This window comes from Pteropus vampyrus, unplaced genomic scaffold (genome assembly GCF_000151845.1).
Source record: "Pteropus vampyrus isolate Shadow unplaced genomic scaffold, Pvam_2.0 Scaffold199, whole genome shotgun sequence".
Lineage (NCBI taxonomy): Eukaryota > Metazoa > Chordata > Mammalia > Chiroptera > Pteropodidae > Pteropus > Pteropus vampyrus.
In genome coordinates this window covers 702,939-715,331 of record NW_011888980.1, presented here as the reverse complement: position 1 = coordinate 715,331, position 12,393 = coordinate 702,939, and the positions used below count along the sequence as shown (strand labels likewise).

The 12,393-nt window shown below is 42.2% G+C and overlaps 1 protein-coding gene across 6 annotated transcripts in view; it reads left to right on the top strand.

Moving 5' to 3' along the window:
* Positions 1 to 12,393, top strand: part of FRMD3 (FERM domain containing 3) — a 323,707-nt gene that overhangs the window by 213,558 nt on the left and 97,756 nt on the right. For all 6 annotated transcript variants that reach the window (XM_023537767.1, XM_023537766.1, XM_023537764.1 and 3 more), the window contains 2 exons: positions 2,196 to 2,274; positions 7,964 to 8,061. In XM_023537767.1, the coding sequence (XP_023393535.1) occupies positions 2,196 to 2,274; positions 7,964 to 8,061 (177 nt within the window). The remainder of the gene's footprint in view (positions 1 to 2,195; positions 2,275 to 7,963; positions 8,062 to 12,393) is intronic.

Here is a 12,393-nt window from a genome sequence, read left to right as displayed (position 1 = left end):
TCTATCCAATCAGAATTGTTTGAATTTCAAAAATGTGGAAACAACCTGAATGATGATTAAAAGAGAAGAGTGGAAGTAATGGAGCAATTCTGGTGTATCCACAGTATGAACTATTATGCAGTTATTATAGACCTATATCTACCATCCTGGAGGGATGGGCAGACTATAGCGGTAAGTGAGAAAAGCAAGAGAAACAACTGTAGGATGATCTTGTTCTGTTAGGAATAGATTATAAAACAAATCCCTCACATATATTGGCAAGTATTTGGGTGAGTGTGGTAAAAGGGGTGGAAAGATATAGATGAAGTTGTTAACAGCAATAGAGAGCTTGGGGTGGAGACCTGAGGGACAGAAGGGGCAGGAATAGAGACAGAGCGAAGGAACTGAAAGAGGATGGCCCTGTCTGTCTGTCCGTCTGTCATCTGAGTTCTCTGGTTATGCTTAAACATGTATTAATTTTGAGGACTTTAATGAAAGGAAGGAATAAAGGGAGAAAACTTATTTCCATTTTTTGTTCTGTTGTCTTGTTCTTATAAAGACCGTCTCAACCTTTCTATTAAGGGTAATCCAGAGGTTTTATAATAAAAAACGCATTAGTTTTAATCCTTTAAACAAAGATGATAGTTTAAACAAAATAAACCTGGGGAATGTGTAAAGATAAAATAGTTTGAGTCAAAACTGAATTTCTAGATATTATAAAAGATGAATGACTTAAGAATCTTTTGTATTTTTCTTCGTTATTTATTTGCTGTGTAGGAGGTATCCATTTTCTCTTAGTGTTCCAGAAAAATGTTCATTTTCTTAAATCCGAGGAACACAGGGTTGGGTTAGGAGCACCTGACTCAGTTAAGAAATTTGCTCATTCTTGGTGGGGAAGGAGAGCATTGAATGGAGAGGTCTGGGGTGGCGGGGACAAGGGGGTGTGGTGGTGGTGGTGGTGGATGTGTGTGTGGTGGTGGATGTGTGTGTGTGTGTGCGTGTGTGTGTGAGATCAGTTTTTCTCTGCTGAGACAGCCAGAAAGATACTACTGTTTTCCTGTGATTTCAAATTATTTAAAAGAATTATTTTCCATATTAAATTATCTTCATTATATATTTGTATTTGATGCTGGCAGTCCTTTCTATGTAAAGAATTTGTCTTCATACAGAATAGCCCCAGACATTGTAGAGTTGGCTGGTGATTCAACCCCTGCTTATCATGAAAAGGAGTTTGGGGGAGAATAGGATGCTGTTTCTTATTCACATTTGGATGTAGGCCAGAGCTGATCCCAAGCAGCCATACTGATGCAAAGGCAAGAAATGAGTGGGTATGTCAGATCTGTAGAAGTAGTAATACTAATCATCATATTTCTTTGATTATAAGGTGCTTTTTTAATGTGCTAACTGAAATCTGAATGTATTCTTAATACACTTGTGTGCATTATTAGGTTAATACTGAAAGTCAACAGCAGTATTATAATTAAAGGTGTCAGAAACCCTGTAGAATCCCCTTAGCTGGTCATTGAGTTCCAAATATTTGATGCAATTAGACCATTCTAGAATCATGAACTTCAGTCAGAATTTCAGTCTGCATAGTGTTTGTTATCTCGATTCAGAGAAGTCAGGAAGTTATAGAAGTGTTTATTTTCAAATGTGACTACCTCATAAATAGGCAATACTAAAATAATACGAAAACTACACGAGGTACGATCGGTGCGTGATTGATTCCATTTTTAAAATCTTGATTTTAGTTCAAAGGCACCATCGCTTTGGGAAAACTAGTCATGGGGCAGTGACATTTTTCCACCTCACAGGCTAAAAAACGTGTTACTAGGCCAAAAATCTGAGTGGTGCTTATGGGCAATTTGTCACAAGGAGGTGGGAAGAATCAGAAGAGAAAATGTTATTTGAAGCTGTGACCCAGAGAGAATGAAGGAATAACGAAGAGCTGTGATGTGGAAAGGTGGGCTAAAAGACTAGATCGCCTGTATCTCGCTTTTGTTTTGGGTGTCCTGTCAAGAGTTTTGAGTTTCGTCGTTGCTGTTGCTTTGCTTTCATGGGCATGATATCTGATTCTTCCAGAAAATCGACCTCTCCTCTGCCCCCTCCCCTGCCCCTAGGCTAGGCTGTAAGGCTTCATTGCTGACTTTCCAGGGTGTGTTTGAGTCCACAATGTTTTGCTGTTTTTCTCATGCCTTTTCTTTATGATGTTTCAGCTCATCCACCATACACCATGTGCTTTAGAGTGAAATTCTACCCACACGAACCCTTGAAGATTAAAGAAGAGCTCACAAGGTATTTTTTTGTTTGTTTTATGTTTAAAGTGCACCTTTAACCAGCCAGGGCCTCTGAGTCTTCTAGGCTAGACGTACCTCCTGTCTAGATCATCTCAACAAAGCGGGCGCTCAGCTCAGCACTCTGGCTTGGAACGTTTCTCTTGCACTTAGTTGTCTTAGGAGTTTTCAAATGGTCGTCATTGGGAGTGTAATTAACTGCACAAAAAAGCAGCAGTTACAAGGAGGAGGTTCTTTCTGAAAACATCTGACAGTGGGGTGCTAAAAATAAATAGAAGATGACTGTCTTTAGGATATGGGCAAATTCATAGTGAGTGCAGCCCCTAGGGCCTTATCTTTTTGATCTAAATTTTTCTGGGAGGAAAAAGATCACTTGATAGAATGGGCTGTTTGTCATCCTGTGTTTTGCTTGTGAGACCGACTGTGGGGACAGCTTCCCCCTCCTTGCAGACTCTTCTCAGCCCAACTCTCGGAGTTTTCCAGTTTGCAGGCCTCCCCTTGCTGTCCACATTCAGTCTGCCTGCTGAGGTTTTGCCTCCGTGGAAGAGCCTCGGCCGGTGCAGCTGAGCAGTGTCACTGAAGGGCCAGTTCTGTGGATGGAGAAGAACCATTCTGTGCTTAGCTCTTGACCAGGCTCTGATTTGCTGACTGCGAACATCACTTTAAATAATCATCTCTCAAAGTAACCTACATAGGTACAAAGTAACAGAGAAGCGAATGCAGTTTGCTGAGCATCAGTTGAGGGGGCATATGTTGGGTTCTTGGATATTTTGCTTTCTCGTTATCCATGAAAGTCCAGTCAAGCTTGACCACAGTGACCCTGAGGTAGAACCTTGGAAGGAAGGAGATAGTTTCGTTTTTTATTTATTTGCGCACAGCCATTTAGTGAAATTTCTGTTTGGGGTCGGAGGAAAGGAGAAATACAGAGATTGTGGACATTTTAAGTGGTGCTTGGTGTTTTGCAACCTGGCCTGCTTTTTATTTTTAATTGAGATAAAATTTACCTAACAAATTAATTTCACCATTTCCAAGTGTACAATTCATTGGCATTAGGTACATTCACAATGCTAGGCAACCATCACCACTCTCCAGTTCTAGAATATTTTCTCATCACCCCCAAAAGAAGCATTGTACCTATTAGCAGTCAGCTGCTCAGTCTCCTCTCCCCTAGCAACCACTAATCTACTTTCTGTCTCTATGGATTTACCTGTTCTGGACATTTCATATAAATGGAATCGTACCATATTTGGCTTGCTTTTGGCTTGAAAAAATTTGTTCATTTATTTGATAAGTTCTTCCTCAGTTCCTACTCTCTGCGTGGCCCAGGATGGAGGGGCTGTCTGAGGGGACACACACACACACACACTCACACTCACTCACTCACTCACACACACTCCCACACTCCCACAGATTTGTCCTGCTCTTTGGGTGCTAAAAGTATAACTGGGAAGATTCTTCAGGGGCCAAAATGGCTCACTTTTTTCACTTGTTTTCTTTATAATCTTGTTTGGAGGTTAAAATTGATGTGTGTCATGATATAAATTAATGGTGGATCTTTTGTCATTGTTGAAAAAAGTCTCATTTGAAACTAAAAGTGGACAAAGTTTTAGCTAGTAACTCTAGTTAAATTTCTTTCAATTAAATTTGCTAGCACTTGCATACATTTGACTGAATAGCTAATGTATGAATAGTGGAAAATTGTGAACATTTATGTCTCCTAAGAGAATTAAGACAATGCTCCTTCCTTGCTTGGATAGAAATGATCTTTTCTTAATACAGAGTCCTTAGCATTCAGAACAAATCTAGAAACTGTGGAATGCCCCAGATGCTTATGGTTTAAACTGTATCCCGAAAGAATTTTTCTTGTTTGACAGATTGTTATTCTTTTGTAAGATTAATCTAAAGTTTAAGAAGAATTTAACATATGATAAGTTAAGATCACATTCATCACCATGCTTAGGGGTAAAGAAACATTGAGAAAAAGGCAGATTTAAAAGTGTAAAACAAACGCTCACAAAAAAAGGATATTTGAAAATATATTTCATCCTTCCTTTATCTCTCCATTTGCATAGTCACCTTACAACGCTTTAGATTTCTGGGTCTTTTGTGAATGTTATATACAATTGAATGTAATCAAAGTATGTTGGTTTTAACTTTTTAGTCAGAACCGTCTTTACATTCAGGCTAGGTAAAGAACCAATGTCATTAATGGTGGCACAGTAATGTAAGCCCCAGATATTTTTGTGCTTTTGTTGCATAATCCTTTCAAGAAGGTGCGATACTAAAGGACGATGCATTATTATTTTTGGTGGCTACTATATTAAAAAAAAAAAATGAGTATCTGAACCCGAAGCCATTTGTGAGGCTCAGTGGATTACGCTGAATCCACAATAATCCATGATTATCGCTAGAGATCACTGATATGAGCAAGGACCCAGGCTCGGATGTTGTGAAAGCTGGTTTGTTTTTCTCAGGAAGCTTTTTTCGGACTTGATTTCTGATTCGTGGGGTTAGAACCTAAACCTCTTATTCATCAGTAAATGGTAATTTGAAACTCTTTTCTCCTATTAAACTCATCAAAAAGTGGTAAGGAATGCTTTCTGTTCAATGCATACATTTAGCATTGAACAGAAAAGTAGAGAAGAAACTTCGTGGTATTTGCCCTAAGAGTTTATATTCTTTTAAAAAAGAAAGATTTGATCATTTCAAGTGTTTATGCAACCTGACAGTCTGAATGCTCTAGAGCCGAGGTCCACAAAGTGAGGTCCCCAGACTACAGCATCAGCATCACCTGGGAATTTGGCCCTGCCTTTGACCTGGAATGGGACCCAACAATCAGTATTTTCATAAGTGGTCCAGGTAATTTTAAAACATGTCAAAATTTGAGAACCATTACTCTAAGGCAATTTAGATTTTCAAAAGTGTTGGTTTCTTTTGGAAGATATTGCAGTGTACCCTTAAATGGGTTAGTGTGTTCACAAAGTTGTGCCACTGTCACCGCGATCTCATTCCAGGACATTTTTGTCACTCCACTGGGTACCCAAGCAGTCATTCCTGATGCTCCCCTCCCTCTAGCCCCTGGCAGCCACTAATCTACTTTCTGTCTCAATAGATTTAATTATTCTGGGCATTTCATACAAATGGGATCACACAGTATGTGCTATTTCGTGAATGGCTTCTTTTCATTTAGTGCAGTGTTTAAAAGGTTTCTCCGTGTTGTAGCATGAATCAGTACCTCATTCCTTTTATGGCTGAAAAATATTCCACTGTGTAGATACACAGATTTCTTTTATCCTTTCATCAGCTGATGGGCATTTGGGTTTTTCCGCTTTTTAACCACTGTGACTAATGCTGATGTGGACATCTGTGGACACATTTTTGAGAGGATCTAGATTCTGACTTAATTGGGTCTGGGGTGGCATTGGCATTAACAGCTCTCCCAGTAGTCCAGTGGGCAGTCAGGGCTGAGAACCTTAACACTCAGTGTGGTCCCTAGACCTTCAGCCCAGCATCACTGGGGAGCTTATCAGAAATATGAACCCTTGTGCCCCACCCAGACTCATGGAATCAGAAGCCACATTTTAACATGGTAGCCCATAATTCGTGTGCTCACTAAAGCGTGAGAGGCACGGGTTCAGGTTGCTACTCTGGTTCCTTATCTACCAAGTGTAACATTGTTCCTCTCACTAAATGCTCACCCATCTCTGGACAAGAAATTTATTAGAGACGGACTGCCTTTATTCCCTGCACACAGTGCCACACAAAACTGAGGACAGAGTGCCATTTGAGGCTGCGCCCAGTGCCTAGCAGAGCACATGGCACAAAGCAGGTGTGAGAGAGCTTTGTCAAATGGCAACACCGGTGAGCCACTGAACCCTTCAGTGTGCCCAGCGTGCTTTCAGGGAACCAGTGCCCAGAAACTGTGAGCTCCATGGCAGCAGCTGTGTGATCTCGGCATATTAATCACCCTCTCTGATCCTCGTTTTCTTAGCCGTTAAAATGGGATTGTGCATATGGCTAGCTACTCATGGGCTCAGTAAAGATCAGGTTATTTGAGCATTGTAGGTGGTAATTGGAATTGATCGAATGGTGTCCCTACCCCATCCCAAGAACGTGGAGAGAAAAAAAGATTGGTCTCTTAGAGTTAAACTTTAACCTCAGAAAGAGTCTGCACACATCTGCAAAGTTACTTTAGTCAGAAACAATAGACTGGAGTGAAAGAATCAACCTGGCTAAGAAAGGCGAGGAAATTCGAAGAGGGCTCGATCATCGTGGAGGGATAGAAGGGACAGTGACAGAATGGGACTGAGCCAGGGGTTGCACACTGTCCCTTGGCCCTGGCTAAATTCTGCTCAAGTGTATTTTTTGTTTGGCGCTTTAGTGTTTTTAAAAATCCGAATTCGTTGCAACATTTAAAAATTCAAAGGATCTTACTTTGTCGATGAAAGTAAGCAAACCTAGAGAAAGGTTAAAAGAGGCTTTGGGGCTAGTCCCGGAAGGCAAATCTCAAAGGATTGAGGTAATGCTCCAGGGAATATCAATTTTGCAGTTTATTTTATACATTAGAATCAAAGGAGAAGATGTAAGAAGGGTTTACATGAAATCCATTGGTGGCAGATTAAAGAGACCAGAGAAGGTAAACCAGGGAAATCTCTAAGACTAGATAAAAAGTGAAATGGAGAGATATATGTTTCTTTTACATTGGTGGGTGCAGGATACGTAACATTTAATATACACAGTTTACAGAGGTTTGTCGGTAAAAATAATATTAAGACTATTGGGGTTGTCCCACCCTTTACTAGATGCCTGGAGAAGAGATCATTCTGACATTTTAAGTGTAGTATTCTAGATGCACAAAAACAATGGACAGGGCTTGCTCAAGGTATAGATTAATCTATGATATAGGCCTTAGGGTGAGACCTCCCACCATAACCCATTCAGTTAGGAATTTCTTATGATCAGAACATCCCATGTGGTTACTTTCAGTTATTAAGTTGTCATGCTTGCCAAGGTAGCCCCTTTTCGTCCACACATTCTAAATCCAGTCTCCTTGATTTTCTGGAAAAGCTCGATGTGTTTGGCCTGATTTTCTATGCAGAGGCACTGGGCTGGAGCTGTGTAGTGGCTCTTCCCTTTATGGGCGTCCACGCTCTCCATTCTTCTTCCCCTGACCCCGTCGTGCCAGTCCGTTTCACTCATTATCAGGTTTGCCTGGCTCTGTAGCCATCTGAATTTGCTGTCCCTGTAGAGGAGAAGAGAACACTAAATAGATGACAGCTCAGTTGGCTTTCAGGCCTTATAACCAAGTCTTCTGAGCCTGATGAGTGTGAGTCTGTGATCCTGAGGCTGATTGAGTCCATTTTCTGACTCTCCATTTCACACAGAACTTGAACAGCATGGACGTGAAGTGCGGGGGAAGGTGACTGTGGCTGTCATCATGTGAGACTTCCTTCCAGGAGCAGTGGCCAGCCACCCAGCTTTGGAAACTGCCACTGACACTTCAGATTTTCTGAATTTAGAGGGCCCCTCAATTTTCTTCTGCTTGTCCTCCAGGGGGCTTGGCATGTTTCTGCCGCTCCTCAGCACTGGGTAGGGCTCTGGTGACACAGGTGGATAAGCTATGAACAATCCTGCTGGTTCTTCCAGGCTTCTGCCAAAACTTAGAGCAAATTTCTCCTTTTGTGTTGCAGGTACCTTTTGTACCTTCAAATTAAAAGAGATATTTTCCATGGTCGACTGCTCTGTTCCTTCTCTGACGCTGCCTACCTGGGTGCCTGTATTGTTCAAGGTAAGTGTGGCTGTGGATCCCCTCCCCCCACACCACCACCATTGCATTGGATGGTAGAGCTTTGGTTGTTCAGAACCTCCTACCTCCCCTACCTGTGCCCATCCTGCCCATGTTCGTGGTTTGAGGCCAGGCAAGGCCGGGTACTCAGCCATAGAGCCCCTGATTACCTTCCCTCCCAAGCCTGCAGGGTCCCAATGGACGGCAGGACTGTGGTGGTCACAGAGGCCTCTACAAAAACAGAGTGTCCTTGGGGCCCCGTGGTGGAGCTCAGAGTCTCTCTTTCAAAGGGGCCAGAATGCATGACTTTATGAGAAGCTCTGGAGGGATGCAGGGTGTTCTGTGCTCTGAGCTCTAACCACCAGCTATGGGGCCTCATTGGTATACTGAAGGAGGAGTCTGTGTCCAGGAAGGCAGGTGTTGATTCAAACCTTTGAAATGAAATGTCAGACCGTTTATGTACGTATATGTAAGTATGGGTGTACGTACACTGTATCTAATTCTTTGGCTTTTCTGGCCATGTAGCCTGGTGAGGAGAGTGACAGTCTGTTGTAGGACTCAGGTGTTCTGTTCCCCTGGGCCAGTTGGGTGGCAGATGGCAGCAGGGGATGTTTGGAAGGACTCAGCCCTCTGTAGCACGAATGCTAATGACATGTTTATGAGAGAAGAGGGGAGGGGCTGTAGGAGCAGGAAGGGGAGAGAGATTACCAATGAGCATGTCGGCTTTATAAAGGATCTGGAATAATGAAGGGGCCTATGATAGGTCCTAAATGGATCATGACAGTGGTCTGCCAATCTCGATTCCAGGCTTTATTCAAAGCTTGAAAGAGATAGCCGTCATTCTCCTGGGGGTGTGATAAGCAGACCTGTCCCCATGAGATGCTCTGTGCTGTGAAATAGTTCCTTGGCTCCTGTTTCCAGGTAATGCTTTCTGAGAATTCTGAAGAGTGTGTCTGTGTTGCTTTTGCCCTCCCACTGGGAGCAACGTAGTGCTGTGTAGCAGCTTTTGGCAGAGGTGTTAAAACCCTTAGAAATATTTAAGTTTAAAGTCAGACCTACAGTGATACCGTGATGGGAAATAGTCCTTCCATCTGTCCTGGAGTTTGTGCTTTTGAAAGCAGCCTCTCTTACATCAGAGCTAAGAGGGGGGGAAACCCCACAGTTCCCCGCTTCCCCTGTGAAGATGGCAAATTCCTAGTCAGGGTGCGCTGTCTCCCATAAGGGAAAAGTGGACACAAATCCAAGGAGCAGACCTGCGTGTGAGGATTTTAGAAAGCATTTAGGCATTAGTGAGTAATGGTCAATTCTCTAAGGGCAAGCTCAATATGGATCTGTAATGGCTCAATATGGATCTGTAATGGGAAACTCTCTATCCTGTTTTATGTTAAAATAAAGCCACAGAGCTTTTGTCCAGATGATCAGGCCTTTATTTTATCCCTCATCATTCTTTTCATTGACCACACACGGATACTGTGGGGAAAATAGAGTTGCCCATGGGCTGTAGACCTGGAAAGGACCTTTCAGCTCAAAAGTGCAGCCGTGTCCATGGGCCATGTGGGGCAAATCCAGTAAAAGCTATTCATAAAGTTCTCTGATGCTCAGGGTGATACTTCAGCAGCTCTAGAGATCATTACAAATGCAGATAAAGATCTGCTTTCTCTGAACTGCTTAAGCTTAGAGAGAGTGGCAGGGAATGTAGAGCAATGATTAGAAAGCAGGAGGCCCTGTGACTTATCGTTGGCTTCCTGTTTGCTAACACTCTTTGAAGGAGGAGCATGTTTTAAGCTTCTGCATATTCTGAGTGTATAAAAACCAGGAAGCAATCCAGAGTTTTGCCACCTGTACATACTGAATGTAATGAGCATATCCAATGCATGCCATGCATTTTCTTTCATAAATACAAATTGCAAAACAAACACACACACACAACCCTAAGAATCTATTTTTATTCTTTCTTTGTAAAAATATCTTTCCTGTTCCTTCTGCAAAACAGCAACATGGAGAAATTATCGTTCTTATCTCCTCTGCTTGGTGTGTTCAACCCCTGTGGGCCTATAGCTCATAGATATTCAGACCTCAGTTCAGATAAGCCTTCCTGGACTGCTAAAGTAGCCTCCCTCCTGCAAGTCGCTCTTTCTCACACCCATCTTGTTGTCTTTTAAGCACTTAAATCTGAAAGGATCTTCTAGAGTTGTTTTAGGACTTATTATGCTTACTCCGCCCTCCCCCCCAGCCCTGCCTCCCCTCGGCCCTCCCCGCCCCCGTATAGAATCTAAATCCCATGGAAGTAGGACACTGGGTGCCTTTTTCACTGCAGAACCTCAGTATCTGGCACACAGTAAGTTCTCCACTACATATATTAAGTGAACCAGGACACTTGCCTAAACTGCTCCAACATCTGCTTTATTTTTCTTCTTGGGAAAGAGTGGTTGGCTTACTACCTCATTCATTTATTTGTTCATGTGTTCCCCAAACATTTATTGAACAGCTGCTAGGTGGCAGGCACTGCAATACAAATTCCCGGAGGATGGGAAGTGTGTATGTGTGGGGGTGGGGGAGAGGGAGAGACAAGTAAATTGGCAGTTGCGATGAAGTGTTAATGGCTAAATAGAGAGACGCACACCTCCCTTCTATGACCTCAGGAGGACCCCTGGCCCAGCAAGGACAGGCAGAGAAGGCTCCTGAAGGAGGTGGCCCTGGAGCTGTAACGTCCTGTATCTCCAGTTCGTTTGGAATCTCTGAACGGGGACGGGGGAGGCGGGGCAGGCTCCCCCTTTCTACTTACCGTCACCCGACCGTGCTCCTCTTCCTCCAGCACATCGGGTTTTCTGACAGTTAAATTCTCTTAGAAATGTGCTAAGACCTGAACTCACAGGCCATCCAACGTGCTGTGTCATTCGTCACAACTTGACTCTCAACATCATACGTAACCACAAGTAGCTTGTACAAGTCCACTGACCTCACTAGTTTTCCTATAAAGACAAGTGGCCCCCACAAACAATGCCCTCCCCCCACCAACCACTATGCAAACTGACATTTGCACTGAAGATGACCCAGTTCTGCACCAGTGGTTCATTCCCTATGGAAAATAGAGGCATCGGTTATACCATCTCCTAAATTTTAGGCCCAGAGCCAGCTTACAGGGGCGTATGTATGTGTTTGTGTGTATGGGTGGGTGTGTTATGTGTATTTCTTTTGAAATTTAATTGAGTTAATCATCATTTTATGGCCCATTCTCACCATTGGTCCCTTTGAGCTCATCTATGGATTGATAGATTGATTTTCCCTTTTTCATTCTCCATTTTCATCCCTAAAGGCAACAGCTGGGTTCACATAGATCTTTGACTTTGCACATATCCTTATGAAATGATTAATTTTGCGTGTATATACTTTTAAGTTTCATAAATTAAACAGGGGCATAGAACTCGTTTTATTCCTTCCTTTTTATGCTAAAACACTGTTTTGGGGGTCGATTCATGGTGCCGGGTATATATTTATTTTGTTGCTTGTAACTGCTACTGAGTATCCAGAAGGCACATTGCTCATATTTTATTTATTGCCCCCAGGGACAATGAACACCCGGGTCGTCTCCATATCCTTTTTTGTACCCAGAGTTTTTCTAGAGTATATGCCCAGCTTGTTCTCTAGAAGAACTACATGCATCGAGAGTCCTCCAGAAATGTACAAGTATTTCCATTTCCTCATGTCTCTGCCAACAAATAGAATCATCTAACTTTCTAAACTTTTTGCCAGTCGTATCGGTGTAAAATGATGTCTAGTTGTTTTGGTTTGCAGAGCTCTGATTACTGATGAGTTTGAGCGTCTCTTCATATTCTGGCCCTTTGGGTTTCCCTTTCTGTGAACTGGCTGTACATATCCTTTGACCATTTTCTTATTGGTCTTCCTGCTCATTTTCTTATTGATTTATAGGGATTTATTCTTTATTCTAGATATTAGTCCTTGTCAGTTTTAGATTTTGCAAATATATCCTTTCGACTTGTCTATTATTTTGACCGAGATGTCCTTTAATAAACAGAAATATTTAAATTTTGATATGATCAGATTAGTGAATCCTCTCCTCGCCGATGGTTGATATTTAAAAGTTCTTCCTCAGGTGGAATACCTTTTAGGTTGTTTTAAGAACTCTAATTTGAATTCTATTAAGAAGCTTTAAAGAGCTTTGCTTTCCTCCCAGTTTTGTCCTTTTATAGTCATTAGATGATTCAACAATGAAGGGACAGTAGATACAAATTACAGAGTTGGTTGTGATTTTACAGATGTGCTCAAGGCATATGGATTTTTTATCTGTTTCAAAGTCATGTTGGGGATCAAATT